The 27,606-nt window shown below is 43.3% G+C and overlaps 1 protein-coding gene across 1 annotated transcript in view; it reads right to left on the bottom strand.

Moving 5' to 3' along the window:
- RAB11FIP4 (RAB11 family interacting protein 4) overlaps positions 1-27,606 on the bottom strand; it is a 211,036-nt gene that overhangs the window by 121,235 nt on the left and 62,195 nt on the right. The window contains exon 2 of the mRNA XM_065415832.1: positions 12,579-12,666. Within this exon, the coding sequence (XP_065271904.1) occupies positions 12,579-12,666 (88 nt within the window). The remainder of the gene's footprint in view (positions 1-12,578; positions 12,667-27,606) is intronic.

The following is a 27,606-nucleotide window of genomic DNA, read 5'->3' as shown; positions in this document are numbered from 1 at the left end:
ATGTGTTTAAAGAACTGATCATTGCTTTCCGCTCTCTGGGCCCATACCCATGAGGGGTATGTCTGCACTGCAGCAGGGAACATGCTTCCCAGACAGACTTGGGCTCACTCTGCTCCAGCTAGTGCGCTAAAAAGAGCAGTGTAGCTGTTGCGGCACGGACAGCGGCTCATGTTAGTCACCTGAACTCGGACCCTGGGGTGGCTAGCCCATGTCGCCAAGTCCACCCTGCTACTTTTAGCTCGCTAGCTCAACCTGTTAGGGTGACCAGATGTCCCGATTTTATAGGGACAGTCCCAATTTGGGGGGCTTTTTCTTATAGCGGCACCTATTACCGCCACCCGCGTCCCGATTTTTTACACTTGCTATCTGGTCACCCTAGTGTGCTGTCTGCCTGGGTTGGGAGGCACATATTTAGACATATAGACATATCCTTAGTGGGTGTCTGTTAGCTTCTCTGGGCCTTGTATCAGGCCCTTTCTTTTCAGAGAGGAAAGTCCCTGACATGTTTACATGGAAACCGATTAGCTGTTGTATTCAGTATTGTTCTCCTTATGATGGATGCTTATGCATGAAAATCACGTCTTTTACTTATTTTATTTTAGCACTAATTTGAATTTTACAAGTGCCCTGGGAGGTTTACATGAAGGGCACATTACAAATGGATGACTGAGTTAACACATGGCTCTGCAGACACGTATACCTGTGTCTTCCTACCGCAAGCATCCATTTTGGCTGGCAGCCTAGAAAATGCCAGCGTGCTAAATTGAAATATCACAATCCACACAGGATGAAATGAAAAATCAAGGTTTATTCTGGCGTATCTCCTTACTGATTAGGGCAAACATTATGGCTTCTGATGGGGATTTTTACAATGCTGCGTTCTGAGCTGGCATGCCTGGGACTTATTGCCACTGGTACCCTATCTTGAGGGAAAATACCCTCTTGTCCATGCTTGCCGACCTGCCATTACCAGTTTTTCAAGCTATGCAGCAATGCACACACGAGGCTAGAATCTGTCCTTAAAAAACCATCGCAAGACAGCCAAGGAACATCTCCTGGCTACTTTAAGATCCTCCTGCATTAAGACATTTCATTATTTCTATCATTTCATTTTCCAGAAAGCAGCACCACTGAAAGCCACTTATACGGCTGATTGGAGCCATTTCATTTGGACACCTAATTGTATAACAAGGCCTTACCATGTTAGGATCTATGGAAAGAAAGACAAATTGAGATTGACTTAGACAATTATTTGTTTTTCTAAGCATGGGCAATAAAACATTTCCTGCTAGCTGCCAGTGACTCTTTTCCCCCCCCTCCCTGGCTGGGGTTAGAAATCTTCAATCATATTCATTTTTGGACATCATTTTTGGCAAGCGAGACATTGCATTGGAACATGTAGTGCAACAGGGGACAGGAAGGAAGAATTTTAGCCAGGGATTGTTGCAAATCCTTGGGTACCCCAGAGCCAGAAGCTCTGCAAAAGGATGCACTCTACAAAAGGACCTTCTGCTAAAGAGCAATGCATGAGGTAAGCCTGCTCCTTCCTGGGTAACGGAGTCTCCAGTGTCCTTATATCAAGTCTCTGGGCCTAACTCTTGGCCTCGTGCTCCTTGCAACCCCTTGCCCAATGGCTTCCACTGACCTCATCCCCTTATATCATGGGGGCTTCATGACACCTTCTCTGGAGGCTGGTAGGGGGGTACCCAGGCCCTCCCACTACACCTGGTTCCAGCCCGGGGACCCTATATCTAGCAGCAAAGGTCTGCTCCATACAATTCCTTGCTGCCACCTCCCTGAGCTTCTTCCTACCCTGCCTTTCTCAGGCCTTCTCTCCACACAACCTCTCTAGGTTAACCCTTCTTGCAGGGCCAGGACTCTCAGGGCCCTCGCCTGGAATCCCCTAACAAAATTCCAAATGTAACGAGTAAACTTAACCTAACTTCTGCCCTCCTCAGGCTTGCCCTTTTAGGCCTCTTACGTTCCCCTTGCTTCGTTCCTTAACTGCACACCTCCCAGGGTTCGCTCCCCTCCTGGAAGTCTAGAACCTGCCCTTCTGTCAGGGCTTAGCAATACAACCTGTTCCACTCTCAGTAACCATTTGTCTCCTTCTCTACTCAGGCTACGATCCCAGGGCATAATCTCCCCATGAGCTTCCTCCTCACTCCCTCCCTATTCCCACAGAGTGACTGCAGCTTCTCCTCCCACAGCATCTTTCTTTCTTTCTTTCTTTCATGGCAAAGCAGACTTGACTGAATAGTCGCTAGTCGCCACCAGCTGTAATTCCTAAATACATAGCGGTTTATATTCTCTCACTCTGCTGTGTCCTTCAGGTAATGTAACAACTCCTTTCTAATACTACCCCATTTCCACTAATAACGTAATGTAACTTTTGATATCTTAAGACATTTGAATTCCTCAGAAAGCTTTTCCCTTTCATTATCAAAGCCCTCACAGATCCTATACAAGGTGATCAGTTGTTTCTTCCACCTTACAGAGCACACATAGGCCATCTTTGTGTCTGTCTATTTAAAAAAATTAATTGTTTAAGCCACAATGGCTTATTAGTTCTCTGAACAAAATCATTTCATTTTTCCTATCCAGGCTCTGAAGTATGTCATTATCCTCAGCTCTAGGGCACAATTCAAAAAATCTTCTTCCTCTTTTTTCATTAATCCAATTTTGTTGCTATTCCTCTTACATTTTTTCTATACTGGGATTTTAACTTCCTGTTTACTCAAGGGTATTTCTATGTCAATCTTTCCATTTCTTACAGTCTTTTTAGCTGCTTTGTCCACCATTTATTTCCTTGTTATCCCGAAAAAGCCTTCCTTCTATAGCAGATTATACACCTTTTCAATATCTAGAAAGGCAGCTATCATGAAACCTTTGTGCCTCATACTTTTTTGTATTTCAGTTTCTATTTAAGAATGTGATCAGCTCCTTTCTGCTACAAATTTCCTCTCTTTAAATTAACGAGCCTGCTCTTTATACTAACCAGCTGGGCTTCATGAACAATTAAGCTTGGCTCCCCCTCCAGGTGCAGCCTGGTACGTTATTTGGCCGCTGAGGCCCACATTAGCCCATTCAGGGCCTGTGTGGGGTACATACCCCACTACAGATCCCCATTACAATAGTAGCCCAGCACCTCACAATCTTTAATGTGTTTGTCCTCCCAATACCTCTATATGGTAGGCAATTGTTATCCCCAGCATACAGCCCTCAAGCCACTGAAGGGGAAGATGTGATGGGGAGGTGCAAGGCTGCACGAAGAGGTAAAACTGCACCCACAAAAACAGTGCCTGTCCAGATTTGGAGCATTAGTTTAAGAAAGTTATTTACTTACCTGCAGTTATCAAGAAATGGAGGCATCAAATCAATTCTGAGCCAGAGGACCCGATTCTGATCTCTGTTAGGCCAGTAACATCAATGGAATTACTTGGGATCTTCACCCGTCTAACAGAGATCAGAATCTGCCCTCTACATTCTTTCATATGTATGCATCACAAAGCCAAAGTGAAATCTATTCTATCCTAGTCTGTGTAGGGCCTGCAGTATCTGAGCACCTTCTAGCAGTGCACTGAGCAACGTGACTACACATCTGGCCCATGTTTGTTCTCTCCCCCTCTCCTCAGAGGGAGACGCATGTGCAGTAGGGTGTCTTTTTTTAAATATACAAACTGCTATGTATTTATGTTGGAGAAGGCAAGAGAAACTCAGTGCAGCAGGGAGGTCAACTTCCTTGGAGTTAGTACTTTCCACGCTACAATCCCCAGTGCAGCAACCCCCACTCGGCACCCCTCTCCACAGTAGCAACCCCAAACACCTGTCATTAGCAACAATCCCCACATCCCACCCAGCAATCCCCACACCACCACCCAGCATTCCCATCTCCCCCACACCCTGTAGCATACATCCTACCCCTTCCCAGCCAGTACTTCCCCACACACCAGCACTCAATCTCTGTATATACTTTTATCTGATCTGTACTTAACTGAGAGGAGCCCTTCCATTGCTGAAGGTTAATTTTAATTGTAGCTGTTACCACGGTACCTATAAGATTGTGTGTTCCTACTTATACACTATTTTATTCCTATTCACTTGTAATTTCATAAAGGCATACACCATGTTGGTTTTGTGTTAATGATTTTATGGGAAGAGTAATACTTTCATCCAGAATGAGTGTGGAAAAGCTGGGTAAGCTTTGTGGTAAAGTCCAAAGCACTGTTTGACATGACCAGCATTAATTAGAGTCTAACAAAGTAGTTTTATGCCTCTGCACAGGGATCAATACAGCCTTATTTGATTATGGGCTGGATCCTCAGCGGAGGTAGATTTTGTGCAGCTCCGTTGACTTCAGTGATGTAAAGGAGCTGTGCAATCTGGACCATCTGAGGATGTGGCCTCAAAACGAGGGGAATTGTATATTGGAGTAAAATAATACCCACAAAAACAAGAACATTGAAAATTGTGAGCCTGACTCTGATCTGGTGTAATTGTGTTGACTTCAGTGGATTTACTTCTGATTTACACCAGGGTAAGTGCCTTTAATCCAGTTTGCCCTGGAGGCCACAGGTCTCTCGATTCTGGATGATTTTGTGTGTCCGACAGTTCTGTAGAGCAAAGGTGCAGTGCTCTTCAAACCCTACTGAATGGTCAATTGCAAACAGCCGCTTTGAAGGAAAGTAAACACAATCACAAAGCAATTTCCTGCAAATGCTCTAAGAAGGAAATTTAACCCATGTAATTTTCATGGGCAATTAAGCAGTTTTAATACTATAGGAAATCAAATCCGGTTACTTAATTGGATGTACCTGGTTCCTGGCACATATCCTAGGAGCAGTAGCTTTTCACTTATCTACCCTTGGATTTTTAATGGTGTATTAGGCTCATTTATGGCTTCCGGCTATATTAAGCAAAAATTTAGTTGAGCCTTAAAATAGTCTGAAGAGGCACTAACCCCACTTCATTAAATAGCTGGAGTGTTACTTATTAGCTAAGGCCCCAGTCCTTCGAAGACTTACTCAAGCAATTCGTTCCACTGAAGTCCAAAGGAGTAAGAAGCTCATGTGAGTGAGAAGCACTCTAAGAGCAAGGATTTGCTGGGTCAAACCTACCGTGTAAGTGGCACAGCTGGTGCTAGTTTGAAAGGGTTCATACCAGATTTTTAGTTTTTCTTTGGTGCCCTGTTGCCGTTCTTGCACTCACATGGCTCAGTCCTGATCTCGGGTATAAGGGCATGAGCCACAGACATTGATTTTATGTCCGTCACAGCACACATCTGTAACCCACTCTTCCAGCTGTGTAGGCTACATCTCCCATTCTGTGGCTGATCCACAGGGAGAGTTGTCTCATACTTCTCCCAGCTAACGGATTTGGAGCTGGATTTCTCAAAGTGCCTAAGTACCTAATTCCCAAGCACCTAAACACCTTTGAGGATCAAGGCCTAGGCACCTACCTGCATCTTTAGGCACCTATGTATCTTTAAAGGCAACGTCAAAGGTCATGCCCAGGACTTCAATGGGACCACATGCAGAATAAACGACTGCTCCAGGTGAGTAGAGGGATTAGAATCTGGCTCTCAAGAGGCAGTGTTTGTAATTTAGCATTATAATAGACGGTATTGTGATGAAACAATCAGGCTATGTAATACTGGTCAATATATCTCATATGAAAGACATTATACAGTAATTACTGTACAGTTGTTGATGTTGTTTCCATGGTTTAAATAGCCTCTTGAACGTCTGAATGCATTTTTCCCTATTACTTTTCTATTTAAAAATATGAATATATATTCATGTGTTTCCAATGCAAGAGAATCTATGACAACTCTCATTTCCTGTTCCTTTAATGTAATCTGAAGTCATACTTTTTAGTTAACTGCAGCTACAGGGCCGGTAGGGGGAGCTCACCCTTTATTTGTTTGGTGTGTTGTTTTTTTTATATAGAATAGGTTTTTTGTCAAAGAAAAGAAGAGAGAACACTATGAGAACAGAAATAGAGGTACTTAAATAGAACGAACAGGTCAAATGTACTTACTTAAACCTTACTAACCAGACTAAGGGCATCATTGTGCAAACACTCTGAGCATAATGCTTACTACCGTGACTAACTCACTGCCGTCAATATGACTTCTCAAGCCGGTCTGCACTACGATTGGTAGCAACCATTGGCAGGATCAGGCCCTCAATGAGTACAACCACAATGATCAAACATTGAACCCCGTGGACAAACATTGAAATCCTGGCCCCACTGAAGTCAATGAGAATTCTGCCACTGATGTAACTGGGGCCAGGATTTCAAAGGTGTATTTGCACCGAGCCAATATCTGATGGCAGTAGCTCTCCTGACTGGTGATCGTTAATTGAACTGATGGCATGAAGCGAGCAGCTGGAGAGTGCAGATATACCGGGAGCTAAACTTTGTTATTTTGATGTTCCAGCAAAAAAGCTTTACAGCCTTTCTCTTGATGACAAGCCAGTCCCGGTTTGCAGCAGAGCCTAATTATGCTAGGAAAGCGGCCCCAACAGCAGGGTTACTACTCAAGTGCTGAAGCAAGACATTTACTGGATAACCCACCTCTACAAAGGAGAAAGAACAGAGGCTTTCCTTAAAGAGATAGGATGCCCTCCAGCTTAGAGTTTCATCAGAAAGATACACAACGGGTATGTCTAAAGTGCAATAAAACACCTGCGGCTGGCCCACGTCAGCTGAGTCGGGCTCATGGGGCTCAGGCTGCAGCGCTAATAGATTGCAGTGGAGACGTTCAGGTTCCAGGTTCCACAGCCTGGCCTGCAGCATGAGCCCAAACATCTACACTGCAATTTGATAGCCCCACACAGCCTAAGCCCCGAGAGCCCGAGTCAGCTGACACGGGCCAGCCATGGTGATTTATTTCAGTGTAGACAAATCCAATGAGACTAATCTCCTCCAACCCATTATATCCCCCATTACTGCTCCTTCAGCTTGTCTAAATCCTCCATCCCAGGGAGTCAGGAGCATGCTGTCAATGTACACCAAAAAGCAGACTGCTAGAGCTTTGAGAAAGCTTAATTTTGTTTCTACTTGCAATCTCAGCAGCAGCTGCAGAAGTGTATGAATCATAGGTCAAGGGCCATGTGGCCATGTCCAGCTCACAGATACTGGGAAGGGGGGGAAAACCTTGGCAAACAACAAGGTCTTCCTTCATAAAGAGTCAGGAGATTTTTCACACACATGCACAGCAGGCAGTGCCTTGGTTTCAGCAGAGGTATGGCCACGCCACTGATTTCAGATCCCGAAGTTCAAGAGTGTTTGGATCCAGAGTTTTAATTCAGCTCTTTATTGGGTACAGGAGCTATCTGCAAACTATAGATCTGGATTTCAAACACGCCAATGTTTGGGAGTGTTTAGTTCTGGAGTTTTGGACCCAATCCAAATCTGGTTTCGAAGACCTCATCTAAGAGATTCAATCAAATTTCTAAACTTCATGGAACTCAATTTTTCTCCCTCAAGGCTGATTCTCTGCTGCTGGGATGTGAATCCAGGATTCCAGAGAACTCAGATGTTTCAAGCCCAATGTTTAAACACTAATTCACGACACAGACAACTCCCAGATAGGAAGACAAAAGTATTTCACTTCTGCTAGGCAAAAAGTTATCCTTCATCCCGGACTATCAAGGGAACTATCCCCAAGAGCTCAGCTCTGTGATGAGACAATTTAATCTGAAGTCTCATAAATAAGAAATATGGGAAGGAATTAGGGTAGCAAATTTTTGAATGTAAATGTTTGGCTTCAACCACTAAGAATAACACAGATTCATACTCAATTAGAACAAAACCTCGGGATTTATCAGGGTGTCTCATTTTGCTAAATTAATCTGATTACTATACAGAATCCAAATAGGCTGGGATGTCAAAGGGCCATATTTAAAATCGGTTGCAGCCTAGTTGGATTGATTGTTTTTGTCTGATCATGAGACCACTGCTATTCTTGGGACAGGAAGCTCTGTTGAAAAATGAGAGATAATAACATGGTGGAGTCTTGATTTTTGGAAGGTGAGCATACATTTTCTCAACTTTAATAAGAGCAATTTGTTTTAAAGAAAGAAAAATGTCTCTGCTGGCTGAAGACCAATAAAACCTTCATCGGGTGAGGCAAGTGATGGATCTAGTTCCTTATTAAGAGTTGCAGTAAAATATGTACATAATGGGATGTCTTTTATTAAAATAGCTATAAATACTCATTGATTTGAGAAAGGTCTTTCAAGTATATATCCTTGATACTGATTTCATAGCATTTGCTATAAGGACTTACATAATTCAGGAAAATGTTGGCGTTATTGGTGGTTTATAATATAACCTGTGCGTGTGTGTCAGGAGCGGCGCCAGGGTTTTTGCCGCCCTAGGTGGTAGCCCTCCTCCTCTGAGCATTCAGCGGCGGGGGTCCTTCCGCTCCGCGTCTTCAGGGCACTTCGGTGGCGGGTCCTGGAGCGAGTGAAGGACCCGCCGCCGAATTTCCGCCAAAGACCTGGAGCGGAAGGACCCCCCCGCCTCCGAATTTCCGCCGAGGACGGCAAAGTGCCGCCTCCCAAATCCTGCCGCCCTAGGCGACCGCCTAGGGTCGCCTAGTGGAAGCGCCGGCCCTGGTGTGCGTGGATAAATACATATACAGATCCCCATTAATACAATTAGGTATCCAATCCGCAAGATACGCCTCATGAATCCTTTGAAGCCTTAGGCCCCAATCTTGCAAAAAAACTTGCGGATGTGCTTACCTTTAAGCACATTGTTATTATTATTATTTGTATTACTGCAGCACCTAGGAGCCCTAGCCCTGGATCAAGACCTCCTTGTGTTACATGCGCTACATTCAATGGAAACACTACGTTAAGCACATGTGCAGGACTCGGGGTTTAGCCTGTAACCCATTCAGGAGAAAGATTGTGTCCTAGCCTTCAACTAGAACCCAGGAATCCAATCCACTGGAGCAATCACTAGACAACTTCATCTCTTAGGTTCTTATTGTGTTCTTGTACTAGCTTCCCTAATGGGTTTCCATAGGTTTCTATTGACATAAATTTTCCCCATGTCAAGTCACCTTGTAGATGCACTCTAAAGGTGTCTCTCGAGGCTTAATCGAGAGCATTTTCCCAGTGCAATCTCATATTGTTACACCGCTGTCCTTTGCTGCCATGAACTTTAAATTAAAACCACTGTGGCGCTGCACTCTCGCCTCCTACTGGCTTCATAATAGTCTCATTGTAAGAGAGTCTCCATAGGCACCCCCTGGAATCACGCTGAGATGAGATCCGTCTGAGAGTCACCCTGTGTCTGGGCCATGCCAGAACACTGATGCTTCAGTAAGGCCTGACCAGGTGCACAGAGAAGCACAGGTGGAATGTTTTGCCCTAAGAACCTGATAGGCTGATCAGCAGTGAAGATGTTGAGCTGTCTCCTTGTTGATTTTGCTTTGCCCTTTGGCTAAGCTCAAAAGCTTAATAGTTTCTGCCTTTTAGCAGAGGACTCTATCCTTCCCTGGAAAGGAGATGGGCTTGATGGTATGCATTTGATTCCTTTCTAGCTACCAACAGCCCTGTCATGCACGTCATATAATTAACCCTTTCATAGCTGTGGCACTTTCCATCCAAAGGGCTCACAGTGCTTTACGAATATGAATTGACTAAACCCTGCAGCATCCTTGAGAAAAGTAGAATTATCCTAATTTTACAAGTAGGGAACCTGAGACCCAGAGCAGCTCCAGCTCACCCTAGGACCTAACAGCAAGTCAGGAGCAGAACTGGGTCTAGAAATCTCAGGCCCCAATACCTATCCCTGCACCTAAAACATTACTCAGTGCTTCCTTCCGGGGTTTTTTTTTCAATCCACTACTTTTTTTTGGCCAGGAAATAATATTAAAAGCTACAGCCCCTCTGAATGCAGATGTATCATTTCTGCTCCATTGCCAGGCAATACCAGAAACAAAAGTTAACTAACCAGTCATATTCCCTGAACGAGGCTAATGCTGTTGAAAATAATAAAGGAAGTAAACCCAGCACAGCCATGTTGTTTTATGACCCATAAAACCACACTGAGCTAAACTTAGATCAGGTGTAAACAGCTGCTGCACCACTGATTTCAGCAGAGTAGGACTCAGTTATCCCAGATCTGTATTTGGCCCGTTTTTTGCAAGGCCCTGATCCCACAGAGATTTATGCACATGTTTGGCTTTGGGCATGTGAATAGTCCCATTGATTTCAAAGTAACTTTTCCTGCGTGTAATGTGGAGCATTTGCATAAGGTGGCGCATCTGCATAAATCTTTACAAGATCAGGCCCTGAGTTTTTATCACAGCCAGTAATAATGTTCCCTGGGATTAGGCCTGCTGAAATCAATTCTACCTGCATAGTAAAGTATCCACTCATTGTCAGTGAGGCAATGAGAATCTGGCTTGAAGTATTAAAAAGTATGTGACAGGAAGGCAGTGTGGCGTAGTGGTTCCGTCACTGGATCAGAATTCAGGAGATCTGGGTTGTAGTCCCAGCTCAGCCACTGGCCTGCTGGATGACCTTGGGTAAGTCACTTTGCCTTTCTGTGCCTCGATTTCCCTATCTATAAAATGGGATATTTTGCTCCTTTGTAAAGTGCTTTGAGATCTATGGATGATCAGAGCTAGATATTATTATTAATAATAATCTGCCACTGAGTTCAAATGCTAAGATCAATTAAAAGACCAGAGGACTAGATTCCAATGTTATTTCAGAGCGACTCAAAGGGCTGAGCAATCATTATTACTGGACATCGAGGGAATACTCCTGAATACTCAAACTACTCAGCTCTTGATTGATTTTGTGTATTGAGCACTCAAATGACTTTCAGATCAGGGTAACACTTCTGTTAGATACGAAGGATTTGACCCCTGATGGATTTTGGAGTAAAGGGAACACTTTATGCAAAAACGTTGTAGAGCATTTGTTTTTTAACGGTGTGCTAAGGAAAGGAACTTTCCATTCAAGTCTACATGGAATTACTGCGCTTAGCATAGCCACTTTTCCTAGACACCAGCCATATCTGCAATATCTTTTTCTTTATTAATGAAATGAAGGGCAGTAGCTATATAGGGGCGTGCACGGTACACTATGTTCTCCTAAGTACATGGAGAACTAATGAAGTAAATCAAAAGCAGCTCTCTTTTTAACGGGGACATTTCGTACAGCTGGCCCTTAATGAAGATGTGAGGTAGTGATCCCCATTGCAGATCAGTAATGCAAACCTCCCTATTGCTCAGGTGTATCATAGGCATAATAAAAAAGACCCAGAGAAGCAACAGCACTTCAGGGCTGATGGTGATGCCAAGGATCCATATATGAAAGATAATGGGCAGGTCAAGACAATGGACATTTTCCTCCCCGCTGTATCCCTTTTGCACGCTCCTAAATCAACAGAATTTTAAGCTGCACCCGGGACATGCAGCAGCAGGGATGCCCCCAAAATAGGAGGAGCCCTACACTACAGCTGGCATTCCATGTCATCGGAGTAATGAAGATAGTTCCGAAGACAAGACATAGAGTTTTTAACAGAGATTCACATCACAACGAAGAGAAAAAATAGGCAAAATATGATTTCTCCTTTTTATGTGTTGCTCTGAATGCTCAAATGAGCCCATTTTACTTAAACAAACAAAACCACAAAACAAAATACCAGCTCCCCCCAAAACCAATTTTTTGTGTGTGCTAAAAATGACTCCTTTTTCATTATAACAATGGGATCACTTTGAACAAAAAGGTGGCTCTGGAATTCAAAGTTCAACCTAAGACATTTCTATTTTTGCAGATTTTGAATTTTTGCAGATTTTCTGTTCATTTTTTTTTAAAAATGATATAAAAGTGAAATCTATGGATTAGCACAAAATCACCCCAAATAGCATCAAACATTCTGTAAAATTTCATAAAAAACTGTTCACTGCTTTCACACAGATCTATGAATTTTTAACCAAAGCCTCCACAGCTCTTTTGCCTGGGAAAACTGTCTGTGGAATGTAGAGAACTCAAATATAATTCAAATATAAATACCTATAGATGTTAGTTGAGAACATGTCTTTTACACCGGAGAAACTGTATAGGAAAAGTCTATTCATGAGTAACAGTTATTAACCCAGTATAGACTGAAGGGAAAATTCCCAGTGACCTTGATAACCTGATGCTTTTCAGGTATAGTCAAAGTTTTACACGTGTGTATTCATTCATGTTTAGACCAAGCCCCTTATCCCGTGTCCTGTCTAAATATGCAGGTGGTTTAAAGAAATAAGGTCCCAGTCTTACAAAGACTCATGCACATACTTAATTTGATGTGAGCAGTCTGGTTGACTTTAATGGGACTAGTCACATGCTTTAAGTTAAGCATGTGCCTAACTCTTTGCAGGATCAGCGTCTTATTGATTATACTTCAGTGAGACAGAAGAGCAAAGTACAATTCACCAGCATCTATCCTAGTGAGTATCAAATCTTCTGATGCCCCATGCCCTAAGAAAACATGCTTTAGTTAAACTTTTATATTATATTTTATAATTCTATAATTTTTATAAAAGCTGCATTACTTACCTTTGATAGCAAAAACTCCATGACAGAAATCCTTGAAGTTGATTCTTCCCAGGTCATTTGGGTCCAAGTATTTAGCCAATTTTTCCACCTAGAAAAGAATATACAAAGTTTACTATGTGTTGCTTCTATCCTGGTGAAGCTCTTATGGAGAAAACACCAGTTTCAAAAATATCTGCAGTATACATCTGAAATCAACACAAGGTAAAAATACTTATCGACGTAGATATAAAACCAAAACTTTGTAACTTTCCATGGCATAAAATATAGGAGAGACTGTATATGAGAGACCCAAGAACATTAAAAGTGAAAGAAGCTTAATATGACATGAGATTAATTTGTTTAGTGCAGTATTATTTTCTATAATCTCAGTTTTGTGGTTTAGCATTTCTGATGTAAATTATCACCCACCAAAGGGGATCACACGGGGCATATTGCAGTAAATTTGCATTTATATTGAGGGAGATATTTCACATTGAGGAAAAGTTGAAGGATTTTTCAGGAGAGATTTGCAGAAGAAGAGGGAGGGAATTTGGTGAATCTACACGGTGGATCGAGAGAAGGCACAAAACCAAGAGTGGGAAAAGAAAGCAAAGAAGCAGTTAAGTGCAGGGGAGGGGAAGAGAGCAAAGCAGGGGTGTTGGAACAATTTGTATAGTGGGGGTGCTGAGAGCCATTGAACCAAACTGTAAACTCTGTATATGATGGAAACCACTTCAAGCCAGGGGGCGTGGCATGCCCTTAGTTCCAGCCTTTGGACCAAAGGCAGAGACAGTGTTGTCCAGTGGATAGGGCATTGGAGTGGGAGTCAGAATACTCTTCTATTCTATTCTTGGCTCTGCCACTGACCTGGTTTGTGACTGTAGGCAAAAGTCACTTCACCTCTCTGTGCCTGTTTACCCTTTGCCTGTCTTGTCTATTTAGATTGTAAACTCTACTACAATATAAACATGACCAATTATTACATCAATATATACTATATATTATATGAAGATTTATGATAAGATTGTAAGGAGCAATGAGAGGAGGAATGCAGGATATTACAATATTCGGAAGGACGGAATGCAAGCTTAAACATGCTAGTCTGAGCAGCAATCAAAGCCCAGCTGAAAATATACACAGCAAATGAATGAATCCTGGTGACCCAGTTTCTCAATTTTCTGGTTTCTCAGGTGCTAGTGAAACCCTACTGAATGCTTAAAGCCCTCTGGAGAGTGCACTAATGTCTGACCATAAAACCTCCTCACTTCTATTCTATCCATCCAGTACACCCAGGCCATTTGGTTTAGATGGGTTATGATCAATGGGAATATTCTCCATCCTAATGAAAGCCTGGCAGTGCTGCAAAACCAACAGGGTCTCAGCATTTCAGTCCCCTGCTGGGGCTGTCCAGTTTGCCAGTGTATCCAATACACAAAATATGGGTTTTGAAATTATAATGCTGGGGTGCTTATATCACATGTTGCCAGTTTCCAAGGACCATTGGAACAGCAGAGTCAAACATATGGAAGAAGTAGCCCGTGGAAGTGTGCATACAGGGCAATGTTCTCATGAACCACACATCCAACTGGGACCCAGATGGAGCAGCCAGAGCCGAAACACCAGCTGACAGCTCGAGATGGTTTCGCCACTCAGCATCCTTGTAATAAATGTGATGGCTTCCTCCAATAAGGTCTTATTTAGAACAATGAAATCTAATTAAGGTGCTTAGATAAGCAATAGGTAAAACTTTGATGAATCGCCCCTTTCCGCTCCCGAGAACTCAGGCTTATGCCCTGGCATTCAGTATGCACTTCCAATCAGCCTGAAGACTCAGCAATGGTGCATTCCTAGGCCCTGGTTCCGTGAAGTGCAAAAGCACTTGTTTAATTTTAAGCAGGTGCCTAAGAACTTTGCTGACTCAGAGCCTTAGATACTACCCTGAATTGTGCTAAATTTCTTGGGTTGACAGATTAAGTTGGATGTTAGACAGACAGTTAGGTGAACAGGTTTTGTACTGTTTTAAACACACTTGAGTAAAAATGTAGTAATGATAGATGTGTTAGACCTGTTCTGCGTACTGTATCTATACAAGCCATACATTCCCAGTTAATTGCATTTAAAGAAACCCTGCAATTATATCAAATATATAAACACCTTTACATGCATTATTTAAAATCTTTAAACCCACCCCCCTCAAAACTCTATATCTGCTGCGTATTTGCTATAACAATACTTAGCACACATACAATCCCCAGTCGCCAAGTGCTTTACAAAGCATTATCCTCATTCTGTAGATGGTGAACATGAGGCACAGAGAGGTTAAGTGACTTGCCCACAGTTTCACCGCAAATCTGTTGCAGAACGGGGAACAAAAACCAGAACTTCCTGCTGGCTTATGGAGAAAAGGTACATAAGATACTGTGGTGATGCATGCCATAGAATTGCTTATTACTGTATAAAATAATGACTTAATTGGGGTAAGAGTATTTTCCTATGGGTTGGATACATTATTTTGATACGGTCAAATGGATCAATCATGAATGAATCTGGGAAAACAGCAATGTGGATTTAAGACTCTATTCATGGTGCAAAATGCTTGGTGTTGACTGGGGAGAATGGAACAATTTGATCCATAGGTTAAATCCTTCCCTTCCCCCTCCCTCTTTTTAAAAAATCACCTGCAACTCCCCTCATGCAGATATGGCAGGTAAAGAGCTGTAGGATGAATTCTGCAGCATGCGGTGAGTTTAGGGAGAAATCTTACAGAAGTTCTCTTATTGTGAAACCCTTTGCAGAGCTGATAATGATGTGCTGTCAATCTGATGGCAAAATGCAGCATTTGGCCAGAACCATGGACAGCACACATCAAGGGAGATGCTGTTAGAGGAATTCATCCTTACACAAACCTCTTTGATATTACATCACAGAAGGCAGAGTAGTCTTGTGATTACAGCTGCTCTCTGGGATTCAGGACTCCTGGATGCTGGTCCCAATGGATGATCTCTGTGTAACCTCACTAACCTTTTCATGCCTCAGTTTGCCCCCCTGTAAAATGGGGATACATAATAATAATCTCCTACCTCAATGGGATGGTGCAGGGATTAACTAACTGAGGTGTATGAACTGCTCTGAGATTACCAGATAAAAAGTGCTATAGAAAAACAAAGATTGCATGGGCTAACGGACAGGCTGCCCATCTGGCACTCAGAAGTCCAGCTCAGACTTGCCGTGTGAACTCATTTACTCTCCCTGTGCGTTGGTTACCCTGTCAAATGGAAATCGTAATGATACGTACACACTTTGAGACCAAGGGATAGAAAACACAATCCAAGAGCTAAGTAATAGTAGCATTCAGAAAGCAACTAATTAAACAAAGAGCAATAAGGTTAAAACAAAGTCAAAATGAATCTTACTTACAAACAAGGCCCAATAGGAAACTCCAAGGAACCCAAATAAATGCATGGAGGTAAACTTTTCCGGTGACCTAATTTCTCTGTATTCTGATTGCATATGCTAGTGAATTATGGGGACAGAGCCACCAATGCAGTAACTCTCCAGTGTGTGTGGGATGGCAGTAAATTGAGGTGGAAAACAGCATTCCTTCCCAATCTCTGCTTGAGTGGTTTTACTCAAACCCCTGATGTGTGACTTTGATCTCTCTTCAGATACAGGTTTCAGGTATCATCCATTCCCACCTGTGATCTCTCTCCTCATGTTTTATTCTGGACCGTTGAAAGATATGACTCGCGTTGTACATTCTAAGAGCTGTGGGACCTCTTCCCCCCAGAACTGCTGGTTAATACATAGCTGGCTGCTCAGATTATATATCCATCCAAGTCAAAGAACAAATCCTGTGTGGCTGGCCCAGGATGTACAGTGGCTCTAGCTGGGGATGGGGGTTTACGCGTAGTTGTTCATGGAAATCACATACCATACGTGCATGAAATACAGCTCTTGGTGCATGAGACACATAAATAAGAGCTCAAGTAGAATCCGTGCACAACATAATAACAACAGGCAATATTTTGTTCAACCTCCTATGGCTACATACTGTCGAGCTGGAGACACATCCGTCCCTCTGTAATTGGCATCACGCACACATCTCTGATCTAACAAGCTTGTCACAGATCAGCTTGTCGAAGGAAGCCATATGCATTATGCTGACATAAATCAGATCAGATTTACTGCTGAATGTCATGAAGCTGCCTGATACGACGGAATGTTACGTCCCCAAGCCGACATAATTTACAGCTTTGGCATGACTCCTTCACAGCCAGTGAGGCAAGTGTTATCTATGAAAGAAAGGGGGGGGCACCATGAGGAATGCAAGCAACAGAATGCCTTTACATTACCAGGTACTTTGGTAGCATAGATCCAGCAAGATATAAACCCATCATGCACCCGCAGGCAAAGGAAATAGAATGCTACACACTGCAGGCCTGACCAGCAGGATAGTCAATGTATAATTGTGTATATAGCACTGTGGCAAGAGGTAGATGTAGATAAAGAGTAAAGCACTGCACTGACTTAGGAGCATACGTCTCATTTGCAAAAGAGGCTTGGGGACTTCGGTACTTTTAAAATGTTTATCCTTTATCTTAATCTCTGATGGCAAGAAGGGTCTTTTGCTTGAGGCGAAGGATGGGAGTCAGCAGACCTGGGCTCTGTTATGCCACAGATGTCCTGCATGACCATGGGCAAGTTATCTAGTCTCTTTAGTGAATGGCCTAGGTTCCAACCAATTAAATAGCAGGAAAGCTGCAAACCCCTTCTTCTCCTTTCTTCACCCAGCATGGGATCTGGAGCATGGTGGCTTCCGGCTAGCTGAGAAATTCTGCTCCATGTCCAAAGCATTTTAAAACATGGCTGTGTTTTAGAGGTTGTGCGGGCAGAAGTTTGAATGTGTGGGGTGTCACTCAAAGTACAAAGTACATGTGAATGTACAATCCCCTGTGAAGATGACTTCAAAGGGCTGCCCTTGCTGATGGCCTGTGCCAAATTAGCACATTCTGTTTCAGCACCATTCCATTTTCAGTGGAGTGATGGAGAAGCTAGCATTTATGAACCAGTGAGCCTCCCAAAGTCAGCGGAGACTCCTTCGAGAGCAAAGATAGCCCCGGGGCATGCCATTATCACATTATCTATACTCTGGACTCAGAGAACAGCCTTTTCATTGCTCCACCGGTTTGCTGAGACTTGTCAGCTATGACTGCATCCCTATCAATGAGTATCTCAAGAGAAGTCTTGGAAACTTTTACCTCGTGCTTCCCATATCATTTCTACTAATGCATGTTCCATTGCTCAGATCCACTCCAGCCCGTAGGCCAGATCCTCAGCTGGTGTCAGTCAGTGCAGCACCACTGCAGTGCACTATTCCAACCCCTGCATGGTCAGAACTCACAAGTCAGGTCCCTCAGAATAAGGAGATTGGCTTAAAAATCACGAGAGTTCTCAAAAACAATCAATTTTGAGGGTTTTTTTTTTTTAACATCGGGATTTTGGTTTATGTTTTCACGCTTTCTCCCACAACCATGAGAACTAAAAACATTTTTTAATGAAAGCCAAGATTTGCACAAAGCAATGAGACTCCGGGAGTGAGCCTTTAAGAAAATGACCAAATACTGTGAGATTCACAATAAAATCACTAGAGCTGGCAACACTGGAAGTCAACTTACACCAGCTAAGGATCTGACCCTATAGCCACAAAACATATGCCTACTTTCAACGGAAATACAGCTTTAATAAAGTAGGAGACTGGTTAGAATTCCTTCCTGAGACTTATTAAATACAAACTACCATCAACAGAAGAAAACAACTGGGTCACAGTCAGAGAATGTCATAGACGTTACAGAAAATGGAGCATCAAACCTATTCTTCAGGCCCCGTTTCTGGATATATTTAAAGCAATGTAATCAGATGCAACTAGGCCAGCAGGGGTCATGGCATCAAGAGTTCCATTTCCTTTTGGGTGTCTTGCTAAAAGGCAGGAAATTGTGTTCTTGGTTTTAACTTACCAATTCCTGCAACCAGCTGGGATGCTTGTGCCCAGTATAATAATAATACAATAATAACAATAATCTGATTGTGGTCCCTGAATAACACTAGCACCATATGTTTATTCCTGAAAGCCTCTCAATGATCCAATGGTTTTAATTGCCACTCTGTTGACAACATCTAATTACATTTCTGAATCAAATCACGTATGAATGTGTTAAGCCCAGGTGTGTGCATTGTGACTGGCTACAAAAGTGCATTTACAATGAAGCAAAGCTTTAACAGGAAATGAAATTATCCCCAAGCAAATCGTTTCAGGCTCCAGGTCCACATTGTATTTAAAGTTCACAGATTTTTATTTAGATTTTATTTATAAAGCAAGTAAACGTACAAAATAGAAACAAATTGACACATACATACATACATATGAGTCACATCAAGAACTTTAACCGCCCTGGACTAGGTCCTCAGCTGGTCTAAAGCAACAGAGATCCAAATGAAGTCAATGGAGCTGTGTTCATTTAGATCTGCTGAGGCTACATTTGTGTATGCAGTTATAATAAAATCTCTGCATAAATACACACAGACATGTCTGATGTACCTAGGTATCCATCTACTTGAACACATCCTCCAGACAGAAAGAAGTTTTGAATCTCTAGGGCTGTCAGACAGCATTTTTCTCCGCATTAATTCACATAATTCCACCCTCCCTTTCCAAGATCTGGTTTTCAGTTGATGGTTGAGGACGGGAGGATGTTGTTCCACTTATGGCTCCAGTTCTCCTGAATAGGAGACACCTTTATTTTTCATTTCTCTCATTTTAACATAACAATTTTTGGAGGGACCAGCAGGATTTCCCCATGGCCAGTGTAGGTATCCCAATATACCAACCCAGTCACATAACTCAGTTCTAGCCACCTTTCTGCTCCAGGAGGTGGTACAATTCCAAGAATGCCATCAAAGCACCAGCCAATCAACATTCCCACTGCCGCAATGTCCACAAGCAGGGTTTTGATGGAGAAAAGTGCCAGACACCCCATGAAATTCACTAGGAACTTTGCTACTGCTATTCTGTGGAAGGCTTTCAGATACTTGGGTGACAGGTGGCAGTACAAAACCCTAAGATAGACAGATAGCATCACTCTTGTAAATAGCATGGGACTGGTGAGCAAAGCAAGTGCCTATCTCAAAGATACAGTGGGACAGGTGGAAAGACACCCACTCCGCTGGGGCTCATTGGCATGCCTGCTGTGTTTAGTGCAGAGGGCACACCTGGGCCCTGATCCACCATTGTTTTACTCCAGTTTGACACCAGACTAATTCCAACTGATTGTAATGAAATTACACCAGCAAAAAATCAGGCTAACCCAAAGGCAAATCTGACCCCTGGAATGTAAAAACAGGAGAATTTGTGGTAGGAAGGACTTTTGTACAGAGCTGTGGCTGTGAAATCCCACTTGTCCTGGGATTTCCTCACTGGGGTGAACTCTGCTGGACATTAGGACTTGTGGAATTTCAGGGCATTTGTACTGTGCAGTGCAATGCTCGTTCTAGACTGTTTTAATTCACTGTATTTTCCCCCTAGCTTCACCAACAGCTAACTCTGTAGCCTAACGGGTTTGTTTTTACGGTACATTCAGATTCAGGGTTTGTCATATTGAGGAAGATGCTCATTGGAACCTGATTTATAATGTCCCCTTTTCTCCTTCTCTGTACTGAGCATAGGTGTTCTCTGCTTATGGAAAGTTACGGAACATATTTCTATACTGAACTCAGAGAAAAAAGAGAGGATGGGTGGGATTAAAATTGCATTAGGCTAGTAAGGGAATGCAAATTCCATGTGGCCAAACTCAGCTCTCACTTACGTTGGCGTTAAATCCAGAGCAATGCCATTGACTTCCATAAACTACTCTGAAGTTACACTGACTGGTGTAACTGAGCACAACTGGGCATTTCCTTCTGCAGTGACCACATGAAAATGGAAAAGTGACAACATGTGCCTAACCCTCACCTAACATAAGGATGATCTTATAGAAAAGGCTCTGACCTGGGACACGGGGGGTCTGGTTCAATTTCTGATCCTAACAACCCCCTCCTCTCCATGTGACCTTGGACAAGTCAGTTCATCTCTCTCTGCCTCAGTCCCCCAACTATAAAATAGAGATAATGCCACACTTCCGTTTGCCCACCGTTTCTATATGGGGTCTATTTAGATTAGAAGCTCTTTGGTGCAGAGACTGTCCCCTCCTGTGAGTTTTTAGAGTGCCTTGCAAAGTTGGGACCTCTAGGCGCTGCTGCATAATACACTCATGGATGGATGATTGAGGGGGGGAGGGGCTTGGTGTGCATTCGTTTTTAATGAATACAATTCATATTCCTATTACTTTCAGACTGAAAAAAGGAAGGTGTTACTGAGATTGTAGCTGAACAGCTAGCCAGTACCATCAAAATGAACTGTGCTGCCAAAGCTAACCCAACTCCTCTCTGCTGTGTACATCAACCATGTTAAACCTTCTCCTGCCTAGCTTTGTAGAGAAACAGTCTCCTATCCCCTTTCTCCTCTGAGAGCACACTGCCAGCAATTAATCAGTCTCTCTGGAACGGCAAAAGGCTGTTGAGGCTACAATAATTATTTATTACTCTTGAAAAGGTTAAGGGCCTGTCAGTCCAATAACCAGGCTGCATAACGTTGTATCCTTTTTGTTCCTGACCACACCATCTATTCGGAGACAGTGTTATGCTATCAAATAAAAAGGCAGAAGCCTTTCAGTGCCATTAACCAAGTGGGTGAGGCAGCCTGTTCGTGCACGAGTGAAATGAGCAGACTGTGCTGGCCCTGGAACCAGAGTCGGCGGGTGAAAGCTTTCCCTGTCCCCCGGCATCTCTGGGCAATACTGAGTTGAGCCTCCCGCACCAGCCCCCTGGCAGGGACACACTGGCACTGAAAAAGCTGAGTCAAGCCCTTGTTGAATCAATGGGTTGTTGATTCTTGTGGGTCATTAAGCAATTATGCTGAGGAGGCATCATTAAACATGTTGAATTTTTTATTCAGTGTCAGGATAAAAGTCAGTACAATGAGAGAAGTGGTAACACTTTGCTCTCCTAGAGGGCCTTCCATCCAGGGTGGACAGGGTCACTCTACAAGTACCCAAGACACATCTCAAAGCTCTTTATAAACATTAATGTGAAGTCATATCATCCCCATTTTACAGCTGGGAAAACTAAGGCAAAGAAAGATCAAAGATCTTATCAACCTCACACAGAAAGTCTGTGGCAGAGGAGGGAAGAAAACTCACTTCTCCCAGTCCAATTCCTTAAACACCAGATCTTCTACAAAGCCACCATGTAGATAAAGACTCACCTTGCTAGTTGAGGATCTGGCCCAGAAACTGTAGGCTACCTACATGGAACAGACAGATTCCATAGATGCCATTTTGTATGTCTTTGTTAAAGGTGAGACCTTTGTCTAGCACCATATAGATTACCTAAAATAGATGCATAAGAGAACAAAAAGTTCATCCCTTTTCAAAAAGTCTCTATGATGTCGGTGGCATTTTTTTCCTGCTTTGTTAGAAAACCTATTTGAAAAAGTTAAAATGACTAGGGCTAGTCCAAAACCAAAATGGCTTCTGCCTTCCCAATTTTTTGAGGCTCCCCTGAATTGCAATACAAGGTCTAATGGTTCTGAAGACAGCCTGAGAAGACACTTAGCACAACGCCCCCGCTGATGCCAAGGAACAAGGGAGAACAATTTTAACCACACTTAAAAGTGGCCAAATGTTTATTAGGTTTAAGAACAATGTAAATGCTGGTCCCACCGACGTCATTGGGAGTTTCTCCACTCAATTCAGTGGGGCCAGGATTTCACCCATACTTTTCTGTGAAGGTTGTCAACAAGGATGCCAACAGGTTCCAACTATGGTGGAGGGGTTGGAATGTGGACACTGGAACAAAACAACTCAATCCACGTAAGCCATCAGCCTTCTGATGGAAACAACTTCTGGTCAGTATCAACATGGGCAGCAACCTCGAGGCAAAAGGCTCCAAATGTTGAGTCTTTTGACTCATCCATTCCCCACTCTGTTATTTGCTACTGCTTTCTATATGTGGGGAGATTAAGTTAGGAGATTTCTCATACATTAAATCCATATGCAGGGCTGGATTGTGAAGCCTGTACTGACAATAGTGACTTTTCATAGGAGTACGCTTGTGAGTTTTTCCCACTACAGTGAATAAGGGGTTGAGAATAAGGGGTTGAGAATTCTTGGCTTTAGTCTCATACATTTTAAGGCAAGAAGGAACCATTGTGATGATCTAGTTTGATCTCCTGCATAGCACAAGCCGGAGAACTTTATCCACTGATTCCTGCATCAACCTCAGTTTGACCCAGAGCATTATGTTCTATAAAGATATCCAGACTCATTGTAGGTTGCACTAGTTGTGTGACTAATCTCTGCTCAGTAACATACCTCACTGTATGTGTTGTTTTTCCATCACAGAACCCTCTCCTATGCACTGAGTTTGGATGGGTTTTTTTTCTTCTTCTTTTCTTTCGTTACAGCCTTTCCGTTGCTGTAAGTACCCCTCCGCATGCTTCCATGCTGCTCTTACATTTCCGAAAGCAGCATGTGGCAAATGTCACTTTGTGTCTATAGAGCCGTCAGTCTTGCTAAGATACACAATAAAGTAGTGTGTGTTGGCTAAGGTGAAATGTTATTACAACCGAGTACAAAATTTGTATTGGGAGGATAATCACCCATCCACCCAAGTAAGTGAAGCACTAAGGAAAGAACTTTCATTTTCTCCAGTTGTTTCAAAGTGGAAAAGATTGATGTCCTCTGTCTGAGAACATGGGCCTCTACTGTAGAGTTTATTAGCCAGATAGATCCTTGCAGCTCATGGACTAGCCTGGACTACAAAACCTGGGGCTGAATTTTTCTGCTCTCTTCCTTCTCTTTCTGGTGCTAGACTGGTGAGCGTACGCCCAATTCACAGAACATACAAGTCTGTTGCAGCCCCAGCAAGAGGGGGCTGGCTCTTTAGCACAAACCATGCCAGCTCGTGATTTTAGCCCTGGAGATCCTCAGTTCAATCCCCAATGTCAGCCAAGATGGTGGCTGTAACATTGGCATTTAACCTTGACTGCAGGGGGAGGCAGGATGTTAATACAAATAGACTCCGAGTCCCGCCCTGAGGATGGGCAGCCACATAGGCACAACATAGCTGCCACTAACAGTAGGCCCCTGTGATGAGAATATAAACCCCACACTGGGATAACACGGGGTTAAGAAGCAGATCCGGGCCCAGGGGATGCCACACCTGCAGCACCTACTCCAGCTGGAGAAGGAGCTTAAGAGAGAGCCAGACAGGATAGGAGGACAGACCTGGGAGCAACTGCTCACCCATACGAGGAAAGTGTTCACTATCTGCCCCCAGATAAATCAATAAACATTACTTGCCTTGTGGTCACATCTAGAGATGCCCGCCTTTTTGTTATGAGTTTGTGCAGCGCCTACCACAAAGAAGGCTGCTGCCCTGACTAACTTGATTAGTAGCTCCTCCAGGTACAACTCAAGCTGATGGACCTGCTCTCTCAGTCCACTATCTCCTCTTGTTGTTGTCATGTCCCTCTGACAGCCCCTGCTTTATGTTCCCCAGAGCAGAGCAGAACTACAGTGGGGAGAGGACCTCAGTTCTGGAACTTGCTCTCTCCTGTGGCTTCAGAGCTTTCCTTTGGAGATGTTTATGAAGTAACACGCTTGTTCCCTCTGGCTGTCTCTTCTCACAGCCTTAGGGCCCGGAGGTATTTGTCCCAGCAGCGGTTGGGATGGTACCATTTATCTGATCGTTGCCTGTACGAAAAGATAGGTCGTCACTTTGAAATTGAAAGCACAGAGCGGTTCAGTTACCAGCTTAAGCCACACACAGCGTCTACTGCCTAGCCACAAGACCATCCTTCTGTATCCGCCTCCTGTTTATCTCCCAAGTCAGATTTGCACATTTTAATCATCAAATAGGATTTACTCTTGTCAACACTGCCCAGCCAATACAGCCCGGTGCAAGGGAAAATGATACGCTATCTTGCAGGCAGCAAAATCGCCAGCGAGGCTCAGATCCCTGAGCTGTTGTTGCTGCTGGTTGTTGTGAAGGTGGACAGTAGGAAGCAGAAAGGACATAGCTTGGTTTCCAGACACCGGACGCTGGACTGGTGGCAATCAGAAAAGTCTCCTTTGAGGCATGTGTAAAACTGATCCTATTTGAAACTGGAAACACTGAAGATGCCTTTTTAACAGTCCCTCTCCTGATCATAAGAGCCCCGTAACAAGGCAGGGCTTCTCCCCAGCTTGCAAAGGATCCACCACCAGGCCCACAGTCTTTTAGGCAGTTTTATTTCTCAAACATAGGCAAAACATACACCCCTCCCCCTCCCCCCCGCCGCAGTTCTTAACTCCCCCTGGGCCATAACTCCCAGGGTTTTTTTTCCCTTTTGCATCTCAGGCTCTCACTGCCTTTCCTCCCAGGGGATTCTAGTCCTTCTTCCTGGCTTGACTCGCCAAGTCTCCCTCACTGGGTCTCACTTTCTTTCCCTGACCCTGACCCTCTTTTTAAGCCTAATATGGGTCAGCTGATGTGGCACAAGTGCACTGGCCCTGCTCCCTCTTAAAGGGCCAGTGTCACCCTGTGACATATCCTTATAGCCTCACTTGCCCTTCCACTAGAACAGGGGTAGGCAACCTATGGCACGCGTGCCAAAGGTGGCACACGAGCTGATTTTCAGTGGCACTCACACTGCCCGGATCCTGGCCACCGGTCCGGGGAGCTCTGCATTTCAATTTAGTTTTAAATGAAGCTTCTTAAACATTTTTAAAACCTTATTTACTTTACATACAACAATAGTTTAGTTATATACAGTATTATAGACTTATAGAAAGAGACCTTCTAAAAACGTTAAAATGTATTACTGGCACGCGAAACCTTAAATTAGAGTGACTAAATGAAGACTCGGCAAACCACTGCTGAAAGGTTGCCGACCCCTGCACTAGAATGATCTAAAGAGAATTCTTGACCTCCTTTCATTTAATGAAAAAATATCACCATCGGATATCGACCCACCAAGGTTACAGTGTTTAATTCAGCGAGGATTTTCTGACTGAGGCCCTGATCCTGCAATTGTCTCCAGGCAAACAAACTCCCACAGCCCCACGGACAGCAAATGATTGTCTTAAAAACAGGGCATGGGAGGTTTTGTTAAGAAGAAGGTCTGTTAGATTTGGCAGCAACTGATTTGACTTCCATCAGTGAAGTTCCGTGCAGGCTCAGGAATCCATCTGCTCACGGCAGTTGTAGGATCTGGGCTGTAGTCACAAGATGCTACCCGAAATAAGTCATTATAACCGTGGCAATGTCACCATCTATGCCGCAGGCATCTGTGAATGTGTCTCACTCCTATAATGTTGACTGAGAACACTTATGAGCCACAAGAAAGGAAAACAAACCTTCTCACTAAAGGTCAAGTTATCCTGCAGGTGATTCCATGAACATGCGGACAGGAACTCCTGCATCTGGAGTATTTGTGACCAAGTCTTAAAATGAGATTAAATATGTAAATACTGTGGGATGGAGTTAGAAAGGTTCTTGCATTATTTATAAAAGAGAACAGCAGAATTATGTTCTCTTAAATTTGAACAGACTGGCCTTTTTCTCTCTTGGTGCAAAGCCCATAGATTACTTAAAACATTAGCTGTTTGAAATGCAGTAACAAAATTCGGATGAGATTAGAATCCAGGCTGTGCAAAGCCAGATAAAATAGCTGCTTAGACATAATTTGTGTTAATAAGTTATCTGATTAAATTAGAATATCTTGTACCTTTCACTTTTCCCCCCTCCTTTAAAAGCCACAAGGCAGGAAAATCAACTGCACTGTTGATTATGATTTTGCTACCTGAAAATAACCTTGTTCTCTAGAGTTTGTCTACCTAAAGCAGTGGAGCTGTCAGCTAACATTCTGTCTACAGAAGCTCTACCTTTGTTTTGCTATAGGGATCCTGCCAGGTTGTATTTTTTAAACTCATTTTCTCTAACTGCCTCCAACTTTTTCCTCTAAACTAAACACTCATGAATATTTCACCCAAGGCCAGTTCAAGACAATCTGGGGTTTCTACCAAGCTGTTTGGCTGCAAGGCCCAAGATTCAGTGTGTGACCCTCTCTGGTTCCACACCACCACTCTCCACAATCCTCTCCCAGTCTTGGGAAGAAGAGTTTGAGGGGTGACAGTGTGTGTGCATATGATCATATGGTGAACACAGAGCGCATATCTTTGGAGAACATTAAGGAAGAATAGATGGAAGGTTCCCAAGAGAAGGGAAAACTGGTGACATGCCCCAATCACAACTGAAAGAAAAAGAATAAATGATCTAAAGCACAAGCTATGGAAATCTGGGGAACAAGTGTAGCATTAAGTCTCAACACAGGTGCCTGTGAAGAGGTATAGGATGCCCGGATGATATAACCAGGCCCCCAGATCTTCATTGCATGTGTGCACTTGCAATGCCACATTGTGTATGGCATCATAAGGCCTGGGCACACTTCCACATCCCAGCAATAAATGCCAGGGACGCCACTGGAATCTCCAATATGCACTTGCACCCTTGAGAGCCGGAGGTGGCCAACATGTAGGAATCAGGATGAATCTGCAGGTGAGGCCTTGACATTTTGCCCACATTGGAAACTGTGTAAATGATGTGATTTTTGTCACTGCAAACTGTATCATGAATTTGTCACCTGCTAAGGTCAGGCATATAGCACCACTGATAACTAGCAGGTTGCTTTGCATTTCAAATTCAAGCATCGGTATTCTCTCGGAGCTGTAGCAGCAGGCTTTACACTTCAAAGTTGGCTTGTTTGTAGGAGCTCTGTGACTGAAAACTACTATGTTAATTTCAACCTTAATGGGACACTGTGACACTACACCCCCATATTCTTCATAGAGATATTGCTATGAGATGAGTATGGCATAATTATGATGTATTTTGTGCAAGATAAGGCATGTGAGAT

The sequence above is a fragment of the Emys orbicularis genome, chromosome 13 (genome assembly GCF_028017835.1).
Source record: "Emys orbicularis isolate rEmyOrb1 chromosome 13, rEmyOrb1.hap1, whole genome shotgun sequence".
Taxonomy (NCBI): domain Eukaryota; kingdom Metazoa; phylum Chordata; order Testudines; family Emydidae; genus Emys; species Emys orbicularis.
Note: the sequence above shows the minus strand (reverse complement) of the source record. Positions and strands in the feature narration are given on the sequence as shown.